Source organism: Dendrobates tinctorius, unplaced genomic scaffold (assembly GCF_039654945.1).
Source record: "Dendrobates tinctorius isolate UK_male_01 unplaced genomic scaffold, ASM3965494v1 ptg000010l, whole genome shotgun sequence".
Lineage (NCBI taxonomy): Eukaryota > Metazoa > Chordata > Amphibia > Anura > Dendrobatidae > Dendrobates > Dendrobates tinctorius.
Window position 1 is genome coordinate 2119609 of NW_027361678.1, and position 24969 is coordinate 2144577.

General features: G+C 43.3%; 1 protein-coding gene across 2 annotated transcripts in view; it reads right to left on the reverse strand.

The window, feature by feature from the left end:
• Positions 1-2118: 2118 nt before the first annotated feature.
• KIAA0586 (KIAA0586 ortholog) overlaps positions 2119-24969 on the reverse strand; it is a 192795-nt gene continuing 169944 nt past the window's right edge. For both annotated transcript variants that reach the window (XM_073585646.1, XM_073585636.1), the window contains one exon: positions 2119-2499. In XM_073585646.1, the coding sequence (XP_073441747.1) occupies positions 2381-2499 (119 nt within the window). In that variant the 3' untranslated portion in view covers positions 2119-2380. The remainder of the gene's footprint in view (positions 2500-24969) is intronic.

Genomic DNA, 24969 nt, shown 5'->3' on the forward strand with positions numbered 1-24969 from the left:
ATTGATTTATTGATCCAGTAGTATAAAAGGCACAAAAAATAGTTGAATTCACCAGCACAAAAATTAAAAAAAGGAACAAAATAAATATTTGCTGCACTGCCAGGCAACATGTTTCAGACCTGCATGGACCTTTGCAAAACCTAACTGAACACAGTCGAGCAGCAGAGGATATGCACGGCCGACTTGATTAAAGCCATGTTCAGGTGAATACAGAATAGCATGAAGCTAAGTAAATGCTGACACAGAAAAAAACGTGCTAAATACACATGAATTAAACATATACATTGATTCTATGTTTAGGCAAGCTTAATGAAGGTCCATGCAGGTCTGAAACATGTTGCCTGGGAGTGCAGCAGATATTTATTTTTTGACTTTTTAATTTTTGTGCTGTACAACCATTTTTTGTGCCTTTTATACTACTGGATCAATAAAGCAATTCTTTTAAGATGATGTGGGTGCCGGCTGTGACGGGGCAGTAGGGGGAAAACAGGAGACGTGGAACCTGGGCCCCTGAACTGCCCCTTTCAGGCACAGGGGGTGCCCTGACTCTTCTTAACTTGGGGGTACACTTGATGGTAGTGAGGCCCAAGTCCCCGACCTGTCCCTATCTCCTGTTTAGCCCTGAGCTAAACCCCCAACCCCCTCCCCAGGAGGTGAGACAGTGAAAACATGTACTGCACCAAATAACCAACAAGGAAAGATACGACAGACACCTAAGGGTCAAATAAACTAAAAAAACAAGACTTAGCTTCTCTCTGCTGCTAATGCTTCGAGCAGCAAAGTAAGGCACCAGAACAAGGGGATAGCTGGAGCTCCACTGCAACACAGCCTGCTCCCGAGTCCAGCTTGGTTGGTCTCCAAATGAATAATATTACCAACAGCTAGCTGGTGTACCAGGTGACCTTATATAGAAAGGTGGGAGTGGTCTCCAACAGACTAATTAAACATGCAGTATCACCAGCGGCCACCGGGGGCAAAAACTGATTTTAACCCCCGATGGCCTGAAAGGAAAAAAGATTTAATATGCAAGCAGCCCAAACTGACAGATCCAAAAAATGGATTGTGACACCGGCTATCATTTTTACTGTTGCTACGACTGGAGTATTTTCCCATGCACCCGATGAGGTGAGCACCTTTTTCAAATTAGCTATATACAAGTCGATCGGCACTCATTTAATGGTCTGTTTATATCGGATTGTTACATACTTAGGCTGATAACCGGTTCATACAACATTACATGAACACTCGATTCTTACACTATGGCTGATCCGAACAACGAAAGCAATTGTTACCATCCTCCTTTCGTGTCTACCTTTTTCCTCATAGACTGTAAGCTTGTGAACAGGGTCCTCATTCCTCTTGGTATCTGTTATGATCTATGTGATTATTGTTATGCTGTAATGTCTATCGTCTGTACAAGTCACCTCTAAAATGTAAAGTGCTGCGGAATATGTCGGCGCTATAGAAATAAAATTATTATTATCGGGTAATGAGGACTCATAGAAACAGAACAAGTGTTTTACTCATTTGTCGGGTGATCGTCAGAATCTTTATCTGCCCTTGTTTTCAAAGGCAGACAATTGAGAACATGTAGTCTTATGAACGCTTGTGTAGCGATTCTTGGCCTGAATTTGTTAGTGATGTCTATTAACGAGCTTGCAAATGATTCTAGTGGCTACCAGAATAGTAAAAGAGACACTGGACTATAAGCCTAGGGCTACACTATGACACGTGGAGTAAAGAATCTTTTTAGAACCCTCATAGACTATTATAATCAGTGAGCAACTGCTACTCGTGTGCAACATATCTGCAACTTGGCAGCTTTTTTTTTGCTGGCGTGCAACATATGGTGCAGTGTAGCCCGAACCTAAACCTTGAGCTATGTGGCAACATTAACGGGTTCTCCAGGCATATGATTGATCCTTAGCATAGGTTATCAGCATTGGATCGGTGGTCCGACACCCAGCCACCTCCATGGCCAGATGCAAACACTGAATGGAGCTGTAAAGCACGGCTAAATTTATGACTACTATAAAGTTTATAGGATGAAATTTGAAACGGATTCAAAGCATATTACTATTATTAGAAAAATACATAAAGAAACAAAAACACTACAAATAAAGATGGTAAGGTTTTAATATATAAATCACAACGAATGTTACAAAATCCTAAAATATAAAATCTCTATGTATGTACACCTCATCCATCACTCTGCAATCATGTGACCATCTAAAATTCATCCACACGATCATGATCTGAAGGTGCCGCCAGGTGATGACGGCAGCGATGTCACTGTCTCCACGATAGCTTGGTCCATGCACATCTACTTCATTTATTGACCTCATCTGGCATGGGCTCTCGCCTGGTTGCGGTTCATTTTTTAGAAAGTATCAGCTCCAGAAGAATCAGACTCTAAAAAGGTTGTTTTAACATCTTCATCATCTTCGATCATAGATGGGAGGGTCACTGACATTTTTTTCGGAGACTCGAATGATTCTCCTGCAGGGGAAGAAACACTATGTATTAGGTTAATTGGGATCCAAAAATACCCAATATTTTAGGATTCACAGCTCTGGCAAAAACTAAGAGACCACTGCACAGTTTCATAAAAATCAGCTTCTCTACATGTCTGACAACCATTCCATTCCAGTGTCAGTTGAATTCCAACCAGAGTACACCTCATTGTACTTAATGTGCTTCTGATTAGGTGATCACCTGAACCAAACCTTATTTAACTAAAGGCCCCGTTACATTTAGCGATGCACCAGCAATCCCAACCACGATATGACCCGGTCAGGATCGCTGGTGCATCGCTAAATGGTCGCTAGTGAGCTGCCAAACAGGCAGATCTCACTAGCGATGCAGCAGCGGTCATCACTTACCTGTCAGACGCAGCGATGATGACCGTCTTCCGCCCGCATCCATGGCTTGCTCGTCCGCGCCAGCAGGAAGCCGACGACGAGAAATGGACCAGGTCGATCTTGCGCAATCAGCGAAAGCCAGCGGGGAAGCCAGACGGAGGTGAGTGTCACATGTAGCGATATCGCTACCGATATCGCTGCTGCGTTACAAAATCGGTGACGCTTTAGCGATATCGCTAGCGATATCACTATGTGTAAAGCCCCCTTAAGGAAAGTATTAAAAAAAGCCTGCTGTGGTGTACACAATCCTCTTGCAATAGGACAAGCTGAATGGCAAAGCAAGTGCTAGTAATATCCCAAAAGTAATAGGAATGAAAAAATAACTTTTAACCATGCCAAAGGAGTTGAAAAGGAAAGTCTTGAGAGAGGAAAAGAAGGGCTCAATTCTGGCTTTACTAGCAGGGGGATACAGTGAGCATCATTTTACCTCCATCCTTAAAATTTCTAAGATGGCAGTCCATTACGACAAGGTCAAGCAGCAGACATTGGGGACAACAAAGCTACAGACCGGCAGAGGGCGAAAACGACTCTACACTGACTGGGATGACTGGCATCTATCTTATTCGAATGTCACTCTGCAACCACAGGATGACATCAAGTGACCTACAAAAGGAATGGCAAATGGCAGCTGGGGTGAAGGGCACGGCAAGAAAAGTTCGTAACAGGCTCCTAGAGGCAGGGCTCAAGTCATGTAAAGCTAGAAAAAAGCCTTTCATCAATGAGAAACAAAGGAAAGTCAGGCTGAAGTTTGCCAAAGACCATAAGGATTGGACCATAGAGGTCTGGAGTAAGGTAATCTTCTCTGATGAGTCTAATTTTCAGCTTTGCCCAAAACCTGGTCGTCTAATGGTTAGACGGAGACCTGGAGAGGCGTACAAGCCACAGTGTCTTGCACCCACTGTGAAATTTGGTGGAGGATCGGTGATGATCTGTGGATGCTTCAGCAAGGCTGGAATTAGGCAGGCTAATCTTTGCGAAGGATGTATGAAACAAGCCGCATACAAGGTTATACTGGACAAACAGTTGATTCCTTCTGCTCAGGCAATGTTCCCCAACTCTGAGGACTGGTTTTTCCAGCAGGACAATGCACCATGCCACACAGCTAGGTCAATCAATGTGTGGAAGAACGACCACCACATCAAATCCCTGTCATGGCCAGCCCAATCTCCAGACCTGAACCCCATTGAAAACCTCTGTAATATAATCAAGAGGAAGATGGATAGTCACAAGTCAACAAACAAAGAACTGCTTAAATTTTTGTACCAGGAGTGGCATAAGGTCACCCAAAACCAGTGTGAAAGATTGGTGGAAAGCATGCCAAGACGCATGAAAGCTGTGATTAAAAATCACGGTTATTCCACAAAATATTGATTTCTGAACTCTTCCTGAGTTAAAAAATTAGTATTGTTATTTCTAAATGGTTATGAACTTGTTTTCTTAGCATTATTTGAGGTCTGCAAGCACTGCATTTTTTTTTAAATTATTTTGAACATTTCTCATTTTCTGAAAATAAATACAAAATTTAGTGCTTGGAAATTCGCAGACATGTTGTCAGTAGTTTATAGAATAAAAGAGCCATTTACATTTTACTCCAAAATATACCTATAAAGAGAAAAATCAGACAAACTGAAAATTTTGCAGTGGTCTCTTAATCTTTGCCAGAGCTATAATATATTATATACAGTATATATGTTAAATATAAATTTATACAGAGTGAATGAAACACATCTGAACCCAGAGAGTTTGGCAGCGCCAGCGGACCATCTGATGACTATTAGCAGCTAAAGGGACCAGCACACTTGGTGCACTATTTTCAGAACTCCAATGGAGAAAGCTGCACATGTCTGCCCACATCTGTGAGAACAAAAACAGTTAGTCTCCTGTCCCCCACCCTTAATCCCAGGTGGGACCCATAACTATCAGACATTACAGCCTAGCCAATGGCATGAGTAACATTTTCCGATTATGTGGCAACATATTTTCTGCCCTTATATCACTTTAAATCCAGACTAAATTGCCATATAGGACTCTCTGAAGCTTAGTGATGCCCCCTACAGGCGATGTAACGGCAGACATATTGGTTTCCACTCAACATTCACAACACAAAGACATTAATGTACAAATTATTTTGGGCAAAAAATGGTTAAAAGGAAAATCTAATCTTTACAAGAGGATCCTGATGTTTGCCTTCCATGGGTGGAGGAGGTAATCCATTGAGTGGTGTCCTTGGTAGTTTGTTACACTAATGTTACACAGGGATAGACCAGCAATAAAGATAAAGCTTGAGGTGTGTCAATAATCCCACCAGCTATGAGGTCTGATCAGGAAACCCAAGCAAATGATTGTCAGAAAGTTTGGAGAACAGGTTACTGGAAGGCGAGAGCGGATAAGATAAGGAATAATAGGAAGGAGGCTTTGCTTTATTAAACTAAAGCCCCACATGTGGAGATCTGATAATCTCCAGTATTAAAATGCATCAACAGGAAGATTGCCTTCTGACCAGTACAATGGAGCAGTCATACTACATATTGTCAGACGGCTATGGCCTGGATCCACAGAAACTAGTTACAGATCAATGCCACACAAGGTCCTCAGGCCTCTTAGCTGTAATCTTGGAAGATCGACACAAATTGAAAGGTGCATGGTGCTCACTCCAGGATTTAAGGGTCATTTACACTGTGAGATTGTGAATTAGTGTATTTATATGCAAATTGCCTCTTCAGGAAGAAAGAGGACTTTTACTCTACAGCGCCACCTATTGGTAGTAGCGATCCTAGTGTATTTAGGAATGCTCGTTTCACGGTAACTGTGCAGTCTAAGCAGGCTGCCAATCACAGGAACAAGCTAAGATGGGTGACATGATAAGTTGGTTTATCCCCAAAAAATCATCGAGCTTGGCAGCACATCGCTCTGCTGCCGAAGGCAATGACAGCCTATGTGAACTGAATGATATATTACAGATCGTGCACATCTGAATCCGGTTGTCGTCAGTGCTGGCAGTCATCAGGTCTAAGCGGACCATTGTAATAAATTTCTGGTATTGGTTTATGCTAAACTTGACGTTCACTGTATATATCTTGAGTCGGCTGCAGCCTGTGATAGTTGTCGCAGATGTTGCGTCCTGGTTTAAATGTGCAAACCTCCATCTCAAGCTACATCGTCCCCTCCATAATGAAAATCTATAACAGGAACATGTCCTAAAAAAGGACAGCAGTAAATGCGTTACGTCTCGCTTTCCTGAGATGTGATAATGGTGGGCCATTAATATTGGAAGACAAGTGCAATCTTTGCGTGTATAGATCAGAACTTAGAGGTTAAATGCCTGATTGCTGGGGGTTGTGCCAACAGGCTCTTCCTTTCTTCTCTTCTCCAGCATGCCCACTCGACGTCAATAGGACTGACTGAGAAAGTGGGCTGCAAAGCTTGGCCATCTCCGTCAGTATCATAGACGTGAATGTAGCTGCTCCATTCAATGTCAAAGGGAAGAAGAGAGAATTCTCATGGCCAATAAACCGCCCCCACATTGATCAGAAAGTTATCTCCTATCCTATGGCTACTTTGTGCAATGTTCCTCTGTTTGTCCTCTTCCAAATGTATAAACAGATGTAAGCAAGTGTTCCTGGTCAATGTTCGGTGGCCATACACTATTTCAGTAGGTTCTGCCAAAGTTCATAAACCGTATTTCTCTGACTATAAGGCAGTGCCGGGTATTGAGGTGATGGATAAAATGAAAGCGCTCTCAATGGAGCTCTGGCGTGAGCCACACCAGTGGGGAGGACAGTAGATGACAAGCACCAGCCGCAGACTCTCGTTGAGGGACAGTAACTGTAGAGCAATGAACCACGGTCAGGAGGGCACCAAGGACAAGAGGGGAATCTGTTTGATGTCTTAATTCTACAATGCGTTTCAACAGCAGGATTCTGTCTTCCTCAGGTGGGTACACACCTGAGAAAGACAGCATCCTGCTGTTGAAACGCATTGTGGAATAAAGACATCAAACCTATTTCCCTCTTGTCCTTGGCGTCCTTCTGACTGGGGTACATTGCTCTACAGGGTATTGAGGCGAGACACTTGTGTGAGTTTCTTGCATTGGACTCGTAAGTGTGACCCCGACCGGAGTCACACTTTTTCCACCAAGATTTTGGAGGATAGTGTGTGTATGTATGTGTTTGGTGGGTGGGGGGGTGCGTCTTATAATCTGGATGTACCTTATAGTGTGGAGGGATGGGGGGAGAGCAGTGGCGGAGTGGGTCATAGAAGGCAGGAACCGGAGGCTGCAGCTAACACTGCTCCCCGCTGTTAAAGAAAATGAATATTCACTGCTCCCCACGCCCATAGCTCCTCCCACCTCTATGCACTGAAGCCGGTGCCGAGAGGTGGGATGGACTATGGGTGTGAGGAGCAGTTAATATTCATTCTCTTTAATAGTGGGCACATGTGATTGTTCAGTAACTGCAGGAGCTGGCAACAGCGGCTAAAGGTGTACCAGCTATTAAACAGAAAGAATATTCACTGCTCCACATGCCCCTTGTCCTGGGTATGGGGGTGCAGTTAATATTCCAGCAGCTGATCTCAGCATGTTTGGGAGCATGGCAGTGACATTAGTATAGAGTTGGGGGACATTACCCCTATGTGTCAGCAGCAAATTCCTCCAATAAAAGTGCGTCATAACCACATTTTTTTGCTTCAATTTATTTTTTCTATTTTCCTCCTCTGAAACCTCTAAAGGTGTGTCTCATAGTCCAAAAAATATGGCAAATGTATATGGATACCCTAACACTGTCAGTTTTAGATTGAAGGGGACACATTATACCGCGATACCTAGTTGTCAATTTTATTCATACATTTACAGATGGGATAACAGAGGATAGGCAAAATGTGGCATTCCAAGAAAAATGCTCCAATTTTGCTTTGTAAGGAAACTATCTGCCAAAGCAGAAGCCAGTAAAGCAGACAGGTCCTCCAACGGCTAGGTCACATGACAGTATTTAAAATGGTCAGATTATGCTAATCAGACTCAGATCTGTTTCCTGGATGTGGAATACAAAAAAAATTTCTCCTTCTCCATTCAGTCTATCCGTGAAAACTGGACCGATGACATCTGAGTGCGGTCCGATGTTTTCCATGGATCCATAGACTTGAATGTCTGAGTGCGATACGATTATTGGAGGCAAATTGTCGTGCTGTGATTTTTTTTCTTCTTTTTTTCCATGCAAACACGGGGAGAACATACAAACTCCTTGCAGATGTTGTCCTTGGTGGGATTTTATACTGAGATATAATTTTGCAGTTTAATTCTTGGTATCTAATTGGAGAGATAAAATGAATCTCTTTTAACAGTTTAGAAATTTCTTCTGCCTCTCTTTCTCCCATTTGGGGGGGGGGGGGGGGGGTGTTTCTCCTGAGTCACAAAGGATTTTAGAAATTTTTTTTTTAATTTGCATAAGATTAAGCTTTAGACCATAGAATTGTTTTACCAAATGTGTTTATACTATATATAACTATATATGCCTTAGTTTCTACTTTTAAGATAAGGAAATAGAGGCTATTTTTCAACAGGACTACCACCTCCACCTCTTATCCCTCGTGCCCTCGTTTATTCTCCCTCCCTCCTCCCCCTCCATTTTTTCCCTTTCTTTCCTATTCCCGCTTCCTTAATTTTGTATCCCTTAAAGAAAACAAATGTTGATTCTTTTGTGCATCTTTGATGTTAGTTTGTATATGCCAACATTCTCACTGGTACGAGTGCTACCCGATGTTTTCATGGATTTCACTTGAACCGAAACTACGGTTGTCCGCACGAGCCCTTAAACTGAATCCATCAAACTTTTACCCTCTTCAAACCATTAACATAATCAAGTAGCTCTTTAAAACATGACCCAAAAGTGCTGCTCCACTGGCAAGAAATCAAGTTTTAAAGTTGTGTCTGTAAGTGCATTGGGGTGTAATGATGCACTTACAGCTTCTCAGCCTCACGCTGTATCTCCTATCTACCAGCACCATCGTCTGGCTGATTGATAGGTCAGTGGCTGTGTTCCAGAGCAATCAGGGGAGATGCTGCTAGTTAAGAAATACAACATGAGGCTGAGAAGCTGTAAGTGCATCGCCATGCCCAAATGAACTTTCAGACACGTTCCAAACGCAATTTCTCACGGAGCAGCGGTTTGGGATCATAAAGGGGGCTAGACAGCAATATAAATGGTTTGGGATTGTTATAGCTTGACAGGTTCCCTTTACTCACTTTGTCTGAAGCCGCCGTAGTGTTTCTCGTTGCAGAATACAGTAGGAGGTACACATGGCCACCGCGCTTCATGTCATCTCCACACTGACCTGCCTTCGGTGGCTTTAGAGGTGATAATGACACTTTACAGAGCATTGTATCTTGTGTCTGGCTAGGATCATGAGCAATGGCTCCAGTGCCAGACTCCCGTCTGCTGCTGCTTCTCACCCACTGCATTTTAGAAGAAATGTAAGGAGGAGGCAGGAGCAGCGCCACGGGCTCTAGCCATGTACGGAATCACTGGCTTCTGCCAAGAAACATGAGAGGATTCTGAGCTGCGGCCGATTTCCTGCATTGTGTTTATAATTACAGCTGGTGCGCAGCGCAGAGGGTCTAATAAAAGGGGAAAAATTCAGCGTTTTATGGCCGCTTTGAAAGCTTTGTTTTTTTGTGAAAGGAAAAGTGTTTCTCCACGTGAAGGATCCAGCTCAGCGCTAACCACATAGAAATCTTCAGCTCCATGTAAGGAAGAACCGAGACATTACTAGACGGCAGACTATGTCCTAATCATACCTGGTATATAGGATCACCGGCCCTGGCCGCCTTTCTCCTTGGCCGCTCCTATGTCTTCTGTATGGTGTAGGTCAAAGGCGTAAAGGGCTCCATCACTGAGCCATTGAGATTACAAGTGTGGTGTTGGCTGTGAGGAAATCGGCCATGTTTTTCCAATTCTGTACAATTTCACGTTATGGCATAAATTAAGTTATATAAACTTAAATACTTTTTTAAATTCTTCCTTTTTTCCCAAAATCACTTCTGGCTGTCAGTGGACTGAGACATTCTTGTTAATAAATAAAGGCTAAAAGCCTTCGGTCAATTTATACTAAGCAACTTGTGAAGGAAAGGAGATCTTTCAAATCTCTTCCACTCTCGTAAGTATTTACAGTACAAAGACCTTTCTAATGATCTTTTTACTCTTAGACCTGTGACGGGGACAAGGGGGCATCCTCTACGTCTGGAGGAAAGAAGGTTTAAGCATACTCACAGACGCGGATTCTTTACTGTAAGAACAGTGAGACTAAGGAACTCTCTGCCATATGATGTTGTAATGAGTGATTCCCTACTAAAATATAAGAAGGGACTGGATGCCTTTCTTGAAAAGTATAATATTACAGGGTATATACACTAGTTTCCTTAGTGTTGCGTTGATCCAGAGAGCTAGTCTGATTGCCGTATGTGGAGTCGGGAAGGAATTTTTTTCCCCAATGTGAAGCTTACTGTTTGCCACATGGGGTTTTTTTTGCCTTCCTCTGGATCAACATGTTAGGGCAAGTTAGGATTGGATATGGGTTAAACTAGATGGACTTTTAAAGTCTTCCTTCAACCTTAATAACTATGTTACCCTTAGAGGTGGCCGAATCTGCTCCTCTCCAGGCCAGGCAGAGTGTAATTCTGCATCCACAAGCGAATCCACAAGGGAATGATTTCATGGCAGAAATGTTGGTAATTTAGATTTCACCCTTGATATTGGATTAAATCCTTAGGGAGTCTGCTTCATAAATTCACGTGTCATGGCGTTTGTTGATTGGCTGAGATGGTGATGTCACGACTATAGCAAATGACTGCTGCAGTCAATCACTGGGCTTAGCAATGATGCTGATGTAGTTGACGAGAGACCATGGAGTAAAGGGGCTGCAGTGGTCATGTGCTCTGTAGTCATGATATCACCAGTGAGTGGCTACAGTGGTCACGTGCTCTGTAGTCATGATATCACCACTGCAGCCTGACCGATGCAGCCACTCACTGGGCTCAATGGTCTCTCACCAACTACATCAGCATCATTGCTAAGCCCAGTGATTTGGCTGCAGTCATGGCATCACCGCCAAAGCCTGTCTACAAAGGCGTAGAACACTGGCAGAGCGGCGTTACTGGAGACGAAGGGTGAGCAATGCTGATTTTCTTATTTTTTTTTCCAAGAGCAAGCCTATGGAGATAAAAAAAAATAAAGTTTTCAAAACCAATTACTCCCCATGATAAATCAGTAGAGGGCATAGACAGTGTTTTAAAGGGGTGTCCATGCTAGAGAAGGTCCCCCATGGATGAGCTGATCAACTTTTCAATTCTTTGTACAAAATAAGTTACTAATAGTTCTACCTGTCCAAGATACAGGTCCTGATATACAGTAATATGGCAGAAGCATAGCTCAGCACGGTCTTACCTGCAGGATAGCCTGTCTCACGGATACTGAATGGCATCCACAATACCACCCAGCGGCAGGAGTACACACACCACGCCGCATCCCCCCGCCGAGCCACACTGGTGGTACATATACTATGATTGTAATTAGGGAAGCCACTCGTTTCTCCGTACACCACATCCTTTCAGTTTTCAATTTTTGGCATGACTTTCAATTGTTATATTTTCTATAAAACAGAGAAGCAATCCATCCCCAGCCGCCGAGCACGGAGGAGCTGGCATCTATAACCGCATGCTATAATGCCGCCAGATGTCTTTATATATAATTCAGCAGCCTCATCCTGTATAATACACCTGCAGACCGGAAGGTGCCAACCTGAAAGCTTCTTACATATTTTTTTTTGAGCAAATTGCTGACATTTCCAGCTCTGCCTCCGTGTAATTTCCACATTTCCAGCCAGTAAGCGCAGGTTATTCGCTCCCACTGGAGGCAGAAAGATTAATCTTGCTGAAAATAGCGATTGACGTCACGTAAAACACTTAACTTCACAATAACTGTAATTTCTGCAAATATTTCCGTAGTTGTGTTCTGGAAGTAAGAGACGAGATGTGTAATGGTTGGGCGGGCGGCTCGCCACAGGGGGAGCACAAATGGCGGCGGAGCTGTTATATAGCGCTGCGGGGGGTGATAACATTCACTGAACTTCACCTTCTACAGACTGTTGTTATCAAGAGTTTCTGAAAGGCTATATAAAAGTTTAACCAAGTTCTCGTGGCCTCCATATCTATAGGGGTCCCGCTCCTCTCCCTCTCTAGCTGTGCATTAAGCAGACATTGATCTCCGTGATAAGGGTGTATCGGTGATGGAGACATCTTTTTTAATTTCCTTATACTTCCAATACATGAATATTAATACAGCATCATCCTTCACCCATAGGCTGCTATACTAAAGAAAACATACTTTATATGCATGGAGTATGCGTTTTTTTAGGGTTGACGTAAAGCTACATTTAACATAAATACAGAAAGCTGTCTACGTCTTTATAGTAAATGTACACTGCAAATGCTTTGTGAACACAGGCTAAAATTGGGTAATGCTTCACTTCCTTGTGGTAGCGTTGCAGGGGAATTTAATAATTTAAAGAGGACCTAAAACTTGCTCTAAAAAATAGCATGAAATAACTTGTAAATACAGTGCCTTGCGCAAGTATTCGGCCCCCTGTAACTTTTCAACCTTTTCCCACATATCATGCTTCAAACAAAGATACCAAATGTAAATTTTTGGTGAAGAATCAACAACAAGTGGGACACAATTGTGAAGTTGAACGAAATTTATTGGTTATTTTAAATTTTTGTTGAAATTCAAAAACTGAAAAGTGGGGCGTGCAATATTACTCGGCCCCTTTAACTTAATACTTTGTTGCGCCACCTTTTTCTGTGATTACAGCTGCAAGCCACTTGGGGTATGTCTCTATCAGTTTTGTACATCGAGAGACTGAAATTCTTGCCCATTCTTCCTTGGCAAACAGCTCGAGCTCAGTGAGGTTTGATGGAGATCGTTTGTGAACAGCAGTTTTTTGCTCTTTCCACAGATTCTCAATTGGATTCAGATCTGGACTTTGACTTGGCCATTCTAACACCTGGATATGTTTATTTGTGAACCATTCCATTGTAGATTTTGCTTTATGTTTGGGATCATTGTCTTGTTGGAAAACAAATCTCTGTCCCAGTCTCAGGTCTTTTGCAGACTCCAACAGGTTTTCTTCAAGAATGGTCCTGTATTTGGCTCCATCCATCTTCCCAATTTTAACCATGTTCCCTGTCCCTGCTGAAGAAAATCAGGCCCAAACCATGATGCTGCCACCACCATGTTTGACAGTGGGGATGGTGGGTTCAGGGTGATGAGCTCTGCTGCCTTTACACCAAACATATCGTTTGGCATTGTTGCCAAAATGTTTGATCTTGGTTTCATCTGACTAGAGCACCTTCTTCCACATGTTTGGTGTGTCTCCCAGGTGGCTAGTTGCAAACTTTAAACGACACTTTTTATGGATATCTTTGAGAAATGGCTCTCTTCTTGCCACTCTTCCATAAAGGCCAGATTTGTGCAGTGTACGACTGATTGTTATTCTATGGACAGACTGTCCCACACCTCAGCTGTAGATCTCTGCAGTTCATCCAGAGTGATCATGGGCCTCTTGGCTGCATCTCTGATCAGTCTTCTCCTTGTTTGAGATGAAAGTTTAGAGGGATGGCCGGGTCTTGGTAGATTTGCAGTGGTATGATACTCCTTCCATTTCAATATGATCGCTTGCACAGTGCTCCTTGGGATGTTTAAAGTTTTGGAAATCATTTTGTATCCAAATCCGGCTTTAAACTTCTACACAACAGTATCACGGACTTATCTGTTGTCTTCCTTGGTCTTCATGATGCTCTCTGTGCATCAAACAGAACCCTGAGACTATCACAGAGCAGGTGCATTTATACAGAGACTTGATTACACACAGGTGGATTATATTTATCATCATTAGTCATTTAGGACAACATTGGATCATTCAGAGATCCACAATGAACTTCTGGAGTGAGTTTGCTGCACTGAATGTAAAGGGGCCGAATAATATTGCACGCCCCACTTTTCAGTTTTTGAATTTCCACCAAAATTTAAAATAACCAATAGATTTTGTTCAACTTCACAATTGTGTCCCACTTGTTCTTGGTTCTTCACCAAAAATTTACATTTGGTATCTTTATGTTTGAAGCATATGTGGGAAAGGGTTGAAAAGCTCCAGGGGGCCAAATACTTTCACAAGGCACTGTATCCCCGAGCTCCCTGATTCTATCATTCTTTTCCGTTTTGCGCTGCGTCGTTTCATTGCAGAGATAGCCACATTTGTTTCTTCTGGAGCTCAGTATTTGAAATCTCTGTTTGCAAACCAACTAGGTGTTTCTTCAGAGTCTCCTCCAGGGGTGTGTGCTTTTAGCTAGAGTTAAGCGAATATGTTCAGAATCGGTGGCCAAATCTGAATTTGCCAAATTTGTGCCATATTGTTACATATATTGAACATATTCGGTCATTTCTACGTCCATTGACTCCAATGACGTTCGGCTGTGTTGGGTGAATATTGCAAAAACCATATTCGTCGCCGATTATAATCGGAACCAAATTTTTAAAAATTTGCTCAACTCTACTTTTAGCCCTCCCTCCCCAAGTGGCGGTGTGGAACTATGAATGGCAACATCTGGGGGGGGGGGGAACACACACCCCAGAGAAGACATTGAAAAACTGCACAGTTGGTCTGCTTGAACTGTGAGATTTCACATACTGCTCTCCAGATGAAACAAATGTGATTATCTCTGCAAAGGAGCAACGCAGTGTAAAATGGAAAAGAGCAGCAAAACAGGGAAGATCAGGATTTTTTATAAAGGCATTTAAGTCAACTATTTTGATCAAGTGATAGGTCTCTTTTAGCAATACCTGCCGCTCTGCCGTTTACTGTGAGTCCATGTGAATCCCAGAAGTATGATAGCCAGTAATTAGCTTATTGTCATGGAAATCAGTTTAAAGGAAATCTGTGGGGTCCCCTGACAGTATTAAACTTCCCCCATGACCTTTGGGCCATTTATTCATGTGTAACAATAATATGCCATTTCTCTTTTGGGACTTCACATATTTGAGCAAAATAAATTTGTATAGAGCACCTCAACATCTGCTAATGAACCAGGACTAGTCCAGGGAAGCATTTACTCACTGACACTGGTTGGGGTTCTGTAGCTGTAGTCACCACCCCTGATTGACAGTCCCTCCCTTCCACCTTTCGGCACCATGGTTCCCCTTCACAGTTCTGCCCTGCAGTAGGTTATTAGGACAGATGTGACATGGGAAAAGAGATGCAAAAATGAGCGCAAATGTGACAACCTGAGCAGTGTGGGGACTGTCCATCACCGTGACTGCAGCTATGGTGTCCATGAGCAAACACCTTCCGTAGAGTAGTCTTGGTTCTTTAGCACATGGCATGAAAATAAATTCTTCACCCCCAGGAAGAAGCACGGGCGAAACGCGCGTTGGGGTGCGGGGAAGCAGCATCCTACTCTATGCCTAACTCCACTGTGCACACCGCTCAGGTAATATGTATTTGGCGATTTATTCATCACATTTATTTTCATGCTTTGGGTCATTTTAACCTGCATACATGAGAGGCTGTGGTAGCGCGGTAGCAGCAATGGCTGCATATATTGCATATTGTGGGTGATTAGAATCCACATATGTGTAAGGCTATGGTGGTGTAGCAGCAGCAATAGCTGATTAATGAATAGTTATTTAATGGTGTGAATTGTGTGTTAGATTCTATTCAAATTAAGGCAGTAAATTTCATTCACATCTATGCAGGTTTTTCACATGCAATTTTCTACAGCCATTTAGCCCTGTTGTATCTAATTAAAGATACTAAGTATATTGTGGGGCATATTATATGTGTAAATTTTATTCACATCTATGCAGGTTTTTGCATGCAATTTTCTGCAGCCATGTGTAAGGCTATGGCGGTGCAGCAGCAGCAACAGCTGATTAATGAATAGTCATTCAATGGTGTGAATTATGTGTTAGATTCTATTCAAATTAAGGCAGTAAATTTTATTCACATCTATGCAGGTTTTTCGCATGCAATTTTCTACAGCTATGCTATGGTGATGTAGCAGCAGCAACAGCTGATTAATGAATAGTTATTCAATGGTGTGAATTATGTGTTAGATTCTATTCAAATTAAGGCAGTAAATTTTATTCACATCTATGCAGGTTTTTTGCATGCAATTTTCTATAGTTTAATTAAAAATGTATCTAATCAATAAATACTAAGTATATTGTTGGGCATATTATATTATTCAGGATACTGTAGTCATTTTCTTTAAATTTTGACTATCCTTTTGCTGTTTCTCCTTCCTATAAGTGTTGGTTTGAGGCAATGGTTTTATGGTTGTATGTCAATTAATGTTTAATAAAACATGTATTTTATGAAATGAGTGACACTCTTGGTTATTGGGTCACCTGACAGTGACATAACCTTTGTGATATATTTGTGCATTGAGAGTGTAGCCCGCTCCTTTCAAGGATAATGGGCTTGGGTATTGTGCTTACCAAATTTATTAAAAAAGAAAAACTGAAATATCACATGGTCATAAGTATTCAGGCCCTTTGCGCAGACACTCATATTTAAGTCACATGCTGTGCATTTCCTTGTGATCTTCCTTGAGATGGTTCTACTCCTTGACTGGAGTCCAGGTGTTTAATTAAACTGATAGGACTTGATTTGTAAAGGCACACACCTGTCTATATAAGACCTCACAGCTCACAGTGCATGGCAGACCAAATGAGAATCATGAGGTCAAAGGAACTGGCCAAGAAGCTCAGAGATAGAATTGTGGCAAAGCACAGATCTGGACAAGGTTACAAATGAATTTCTGCAGTACTCAAGGTTCCTAAGAGTACAGTGGCCTTCATAATCCTTAAATGGAAGAAGTTTGGGAGCACCAGAAGTCTTCCAAGACCTGGCCGTCCAGCCAAACTGAGCAATTGTGGGAGAAGAGCCTTGGTGAGGGAGGTAAAGTAGAACCCTAAGATCATGAGGCTGAGCTCCACAGATGCAGTAGGGAGATGGGAGAAAGTTCCACAATGTCAACTATCAATGCAGGCCTCCACCAGTCAGGCTTTTATGGCAAGGTGGTCCGATGGAAGCCTCTCATCAGTGCAAGACATATGAAAGCTTGCATAGAGTTTGCTAAAAAAAACACATGAAGAACTCCCAGGCAATGAGAAATAAGATTCTTTGGTCTGATGAGATGAAGATAGAACTTTTTGCTGATAATTCTAAGCGGTATGTGTGGGGAAAAAAACAGGCACTGCTAATCACCTGCCCAATACAATCCCAACAGTGAAACATGGTGGTGGCAGCATCATGCTATGGGGGGGGGGGGGTTCAGCTGCAGGGACAGGACAACTGGTTGCAATTGAAGGAGACATGAATGCGACCAAGTACAGAGATATCCTGAATGAAATCCTCTTCCAGAGTGCTCTGGACCTCAGACTTGGCCGAAGGTTTACATTCCAACAAAACAATGACCTAAGCACACAGCTGAAATAACAAAGGAGTGGCTTCAGAACATCTCTGTGACTATTCTTGACTGGCCTAGCCAGGGCCCTGACCTAAACCCAATTGAACATCTCTGGAGAGGCATGAAAATGGCTTTCCACCATCCAACCTGATGGAACTGGAGAGGATCTGCAAGGAATGGCAAAGGATCCCCAAATCGAGGTGTGAAAAACTTGTTGCATTATTCCCAAGATGACTCATGGCTGTACTAGCTCAAATGGGTGCTTCTACTCAATACGGAGCAAAGGGTCTGAATACTTATGACCACGTGCTATTTCAGTTTTTCTTTTTTTAATAAATTTGCAAAAATTTCTACATTTCTGTTTTTTTTTTTCAATCACGATGGGGTGCAGAGTGGACATTAATGAGACAAAAAATTGAACTTTCTTGAATTTACCAAATGGCTGCAATGAAACAAACAGTGAATAATGTAAAGGGGTATGAAAACTTTCTGCACCCACTGTATAGGGGGCCTGACAGATTTCCTTTAAAGGGGTCATCTGGCCCAGCCACTTTACCTGATGGTAAGCGGGGCCAGTAATGTCACATCTTCAAATATCCGCAAGCTCTCGTGGCAAGTATTGTAATCTGTTGCATTCATTAGTAGAAAACCGACAGGAGCGAGATAGCGGTCGGTCACGTGCATGAACAGGCCCGATACCTATGGATGTGACGTTACTGGCTCCACTCACCACCTGATAAGGAACAGACTGGGGCCAAATGACCCCTTTAAGGAAAATGGATTATACAAAGTGGATAATAATTTTAAGGTGGCCTGTGATATAGCAACCATCACACAGACTATAGAAGTGAATTGGTTTGTTACTAAAAATGTGCACATCTAATCCGGATCCAAGGCTTGTTTTCTTTGTAAGAAAGTTTTGTTTTTTTTAAAGAAAAATAAAAAACATCAACGAAAACTTCATGTCCTCAAAACTTCTTGTCGCCTGCCTTAGGACCATAATTTCTATAGGGCATTATGAGGATTTGAGCAGAAGGAGCTTCTACTGGGTAAGACGCTGTCATATGGACATTGGTGTACCCTGGAGAGTATTTTTTATGCTAAGGGTAAATTCACATTATTGCAGAAATTTCTGTGACTGTCACATTCATATTCTTGCATAACATTAGATTTTTCAGCCGCAGATTTACTCTAAATAATTCTTGCTGCACCATGCGTTTTGCATGCAGGTCAGAGAACCAAAAATTAAGGAAGTTTTTCAAGTGAAAAAAAATAAAAGTGGGAAAATAATTGATAAAAATTGTAACTAAAACTGGATTTTTTTATTTTGGCTGGAGATTTCCTTCCAGTTTGGGAAGGTATAGGATGGCAGGATTGGTTGGCAATCAGTAGAGGGCTTTAAGCGCCCCTTGCCCAATATTGGCAGTCTGCGTACTGTAATTATTCCATGATCTGTTCATTAAAGGGAATCTGTCACCCCTTTTTTGAGCTATCATATAATGATATCATTCAATTGTGGGTCACATAAGGATTCTCTTAGTACTTTTTCATCCCCCATGACAGGGAGGGGGGAGCAGGTGAATAAGCCCCGCCCATCGGACCGGACAGCGGCAGTTTACATACATCTGAACCGATATAAAAAAGGTATTTATGTATGAAAGGTGCGGGGTCAGGGGGAAGCAAAAGTACTAATAGAATCCTTATGTGACACACAATTGAATGATATCATTATATGATATCTCAAAAAAGGAGTGACAGATTCCTTTAAAAGGAGGAGGATTAGAAATGTTGGTTCAGGGGCTGTGGTCCTGATATGTCTGTGTAATCCAGGCTCTGTCTTCTAAGATCGCTGTGATGTGATTACCAACGATCAATAATTGGCAGATCAGAGGCGGCAGCGTCCCCCACTGCGCTTTATTTGTTCTCACTACTTTATGAATGACTTGCAAGTCACAGATCTAGAAAAGCCAACACCTTCCTGTCAAAATAATGGCTGATTCAATTAGATATGTACACAGCCCCAGATCCTGTCCCCTTGGCCTTGGCACCCTCACTTGGTCTTGGCAAACATTGGGATGTCTTCCTGTCATTTATCACTTTTCTCTATGCTCAAAAAGAGGTGTAATCTGTAAAGCAAAGTTCTGCAACTTCCTTCTACCCGTTGGAGAAGATTTATTGCTGCATTTACAACAGTTTAGTCCTTCATTCTAAGGCCGGGGTCACACTGGCGAGGAATACGGCCGAGTGAGAGGCGCTAAAAGCCCGCATTAGACACGGACCAATGATTCTCTATGGGGTCCCTCGCACCAGCCGTATATTTCTCATCCGTATTCTACGGTCCGTGCCAATCGCAGCATGCTGCGATTGTCAGCGTACTACGCCCGTAGTACGCCAATGCAAGTCTATGGGTGCGCAAAAAATACAGATTACACACGGACCACACATGTGACTTGCGAGAAATACACACCCAGTGTCCTTTACAAAAGCCGGCAATTCAGTGCACGATACAGTAAACTCACACTGACAGGTTTCGAAAGAATAGATATATACACATAGAATATATATATATATATATATATATGCATTCTATGTGTCTATATCTATTCTTTGGTTTCTGTTAGAAACCCTGTCATAGGGCTCCATTATATGTCCATTTTGCAAGCCTGCGAGAAAATCTCGCCATACGGATTACATACGGATGCTGACATGCGCAAAATACGCGACCGGACCTTGATTACGGATGACATACGGAGCACTGTTTAGGGGCCATTCATCCGTATTACGCCTGTAAAATACTGACCGTATTTTGAGTTGGTTAGTGTGACCCCAGCCTAAGGCTTAAATATGGGTTGCACCCAGTGGCATAACTACAAAGTTATGGGCACCCGGTGCGAACTTTCAAATGGGGCCCCCCATGCCAAAATACACGCACATCTCCGCTCCGTACACCTCACACACACGCGGCTCCGCTCCCTACACCTCGTACACACGCGGCTCCGCTCCGTACACACGCGGCTCCGCTCCGTACACCTCGTACACACGCGGCTCCGCTCCGTACACCTCGTACACACGCGGCTCCGCTCCGTACACCTCGTACACACGCGGCTCCGCTCCGTACACCTCGTACACACGCGGCTCCGCTCCGTACACCTCGTACACACGCGGCTCCGCTCCGTACACCTCGTACACACGCGGCTCCGCTCCGTACACCTCGTACACACACGGCTCCGCTCCGTACACCTCGTACACACACGGCTCAGCTCCGTACACCTCGTACACACACGGCTCAGCTCCGTACACCTCGTGTACACACGGCTCAGCTCCGTACACCTCGTGTACACACGGCTCAGCTCCGTACACCTCGTACACACACGGCTCAGCTCCGTACACCTCGTACACACACGGCTCCGCTCCGTACACCTCGTACACACACGGCTCAGCTCCGTACACCTCATACACACACGGCTCAGCTCCGTACACCTCGTACATACACGGCTCTGCCCTAAACACCTCGCACAAACGCGGCTCTGCTCCGTACACCTCGTACACACACGGCTCTGCTCCGTACACACACAGCTCCGCTCTGCACACCCCACACACATCTTCGCTCCGTACACACACAGCTCTGCTACATCTACACTGTAAACCCCTCCTGACCCCACACGGAAATTTTACCTCATCCTGCATCATGACAACCAGCATAGCAGAGTCCTGCAGACGAGGTCACCTCATCACAGGTCCTGTGCGCACAGCCACAGAACAGGCTAGGACTTCATTGCAAGCTGTAGGGGGCTGCGGTGGGTCTATCTGGGAGGGCGAGGATGGGGTCAAAAACGGGACTATCCCACGAGAATCAGCACGGTTGGGAGATAACATGGTCTGACCTGCCGGGCCCCTGACTCCCGCGGGCCCGGTCTCAGTGGCGACCGCTGCGACCGTGGTAGTTACGCCCCTGGTCACACCTCTCTGATGGTGCTCCAGGTTTGGGAACCTCAATGCCCTTTAGTGCCCTAATTTTCAAAAATTCTTCTTGCAGTTCTGTGGATGTGAGGTGTTTAGTTTAGGGTGTATACATATAGCGATGAAATTAGGACGCACTCGGAGATTCACAGATCAGACACATGGATCGGTTTTAAAATGGACGGATCTATGGATTAATGAAATTCTACGGGTTAACTAATATTATGGATGTGTGAATGTATTCCAGGGAAGACGAGTGATCTATTCACAGGATATTAATGGTGGGGCTCAGACCGTGGGACCTGCACTGACCGGCAGAATGGAGCACTTTTTAGTCTCGTTAGAAAGGTCATGTGCACTGCAGCTACATTCATTCTCTATGGGGCCACCAAGTGCTGTGCTCAGCCTTTCCTGGCAGCCCCACAGAGAATGAATGGAGCGGTGGTCGGGCATCTCAGCTTCCGCTCCATTTTGCAACAGCGATAAAATTCCTAGTTTTGCCAATTGGTGCGGGTCCCAGTGATTGGACACCGATTGATAAGCACATTATCGCCTACCTTATGGCTATTCTTGTTTTTTTCACTAGACAACCCCTTAAAGGCCCTTCCCCACTGCACAATAATCAGAACAAGCATTCCTAGGATTTCTCTGTTCCCGATTGTTCAGCACCACAGACAGTGTAAGGCTGCACTCACACATCCATGTGTCACCGAGCGCCCATCTAGGTGCTGCTCCACTGCTGTAGCGCCCTTGCAGGTGTAGGGTGAATGTGGATGAGTCAGGGTGATAACTTTCGAACATTGGATATATATATGGCCAGATTTAGACTTTTTTTTACCAGGTTTTTCAATCACTTCCATCTTAAGAGATGACCATTTCCGTGTCTTTACAAATCGATGGAATCAATAAAGAGCGCGGGTCACTCTGAGGACATCCGTAATGGATTGCTGCAATAATTGCATTCTGGTGCTTGGTGTAAGAGGCTGCCGTGTCCATTAACCTCACACTTGTAAAAAATATTGGTAACTTCGCACATACAGCATGTGCTGGATATACAGTCATGGCCAAAAGTATTGACACCCCTGCAATTCTGTCAGATAATACTCAGTTTCTTCCTGAAAATGATTGCAAACACAAATTCTTTGGTATTATTATCTTCATTTAATTTGTCTTAAATGAAAAAAACACAAAAAGAATTGTCCTAAAGCCAAATTGGATATAATTCCACACCAAACATAAAAAAGAAGGTGGACAAAAGTATTGGCACTGTTCGAAAAATCATGTGATACTTCTCTAATTTGTGTAATTAACAGTACCTGTAACTTACCTGTGGCACCTAACAGGTGTTGGCAACAATTAAATCACACTTGCAGCCAGTTGACATGGATTAAAGTTGACTCAACTTCTGTCCTGTGTCCTTGTGTGTACCACATTGAGCATGGAGAAAAGAAAGAAGACCAAAGAACTGTCTGAGGACTGGAGAAACCAAATTGTGAGGAAGCATGAGCAATCTCAAGGCTACAAGTCCATCTCCAAAGACCAGAATGTTCCTGTGTCTACCGTGCGCAGTGTCATCAAGAAATTAAAGCCCATGGCACTGTGGCTAACCTCCCTAGATGTGGACGGAAAAGAAAAATTGACAAGAGATTTCAATGCAAGATTGTGCGGATGTTGGATAAAGAACCTCCACTAACATCCAAACAAGTTCAAGCTGCCCTGCAGTCCGAGGGTACAACAGTGTCAACCCGTACTATCCGTTGGTGTCTGAATGAAAAGGGACTGTATGGTAGGAGACCCAGGAAGATCCCACTTCTTACCCCGAGACATAAAAACGCCAGGCTGGAGTTTGCCAAAACTTACCTGAAAAAGCCTAAAACATTTTGGAAGAATGTTCTCTGGTCAGATGAGACAAAAGTAGAGCTTTTTGGGCAAAGGCATCAACATAGAGTTTACAGGAGAAAAAAAGAGGCATTCAAAGAAAAGAACACGGTCCCTACAGTCAAACATGGCGGAGGTTCCCTGATGTTTTGGGCTTGCTTTGCTGCCTCTGACACTGGACTGCTTGACCGTGTGCATGGCATTATGAAATCTGAAGACTACCAACAAATTTTGCAGCTTAATGTAGGGCCCAGTGTGAGAAAGCTGGGTCTCCCTCAGAGGTCATGGGTCTTCCAGCAGGACAATGACCCAAAACACACTTCAAAACGCACTAGAAAATGGTTTGAGAGAAAGCACTGGAGACTTCTAAGGTGTCCAGCAATGAGTCCAGACCTGAATCCCATAGAACACCTGTGGAGAGATGTAAAAATGGCAGTTTGGAGAAGGCACCCTTCAACTATCAGGGACCTGGAGCAGTTTGCCAAAGAAGAATGGTCTAAAATTCCAGCAGAGCATTGTAAGAAACGCATTGATGGTTACCGGAAGCGGTTGGTTGCAGTTATTTTGGCTAAAGGTTGTGCAACCAAGTATTAGGCTTAGGGTGCCAATACTTTTGTCTGGCCCATTTTGGGAGTTTTGTGTGAAATGATCAATGTTTTGCTTCATTCTCTTTTGTGTTTTTTCATTTAAGACAAATTAAATGAAGATAATAATACCAAAGAATTTGTGTTTGCAATCATTTTCAGGAAGAAACTGAGTATTATCTGACAGAATTGCAGGGGGTGTGAATACTTTTGGCCATGACTGTAACACCATGACTTCCACTATTACTTAGGAATTAAGTAAACAGGTTCAAAAAAGTACAAAGACCCTCGACATGGCGATGTAAATTGACGTGCTAATTGGGGCTCCTAACACCACTGTATTGGCAAACTGTATTCTGGAAGTGAAAGCATTGGGGCAAGTAATCTACATGAAAATGGATAACTGTGAGCCAAGTCCTCAACACCCTGTTATAGCACAAACACACAACATTAGCTGGTCAGGCTTATCAGAAGCCACATTGGTTTACGTACAGACTGGCTAAAAAAAGCCAACCCTGTAAGGAACGGTCTATTAATACAGTGTATGATCCTCAAACAGTAACTCTGTAGGGGCTGGAGCTGTTTATGTAAAAATTCTGCAGATGTAGGTGGAACATTGACTCCATTATAAGTTATTGGGTCCATCAGGATTGATTGGTTGTCAAAAATGGAGCCCAAATTCCGGTTATGACTGTTTTTAACAAAAACCTTTAAGGGGTTCTAGCAACTTGGAAGTTATCCTCTACCAGTAGGATAAGGTATAATGTCCCAATCGCCGAGACCTCCATCGCTCCCGAGAAACGGGGCTCTGAACTGCCCTGTGTGAATATAGTGGAGGTCGTTCACTGCCGCTCCATTCGTTCTTAATCGGAGTGCCGAAGATTGGCCAAGTGTTGATCCCATTAAGCATGAAGAGGCGGCAGTGAGTGTCCTCCGCTACATTTACACAAGGGCACTCAGGATGGGTGGGGTACCAGCGGTCAAACCCTCAGAGATCGGAAAGTTATCCCCTATCTATACGGATAGGAAATAACTTCCAAACTTGGTACAAACCCTTTAACATTTTCAAAAAAAGTCTATCCAGAGAAAAGAGCTGTTCTGTCAG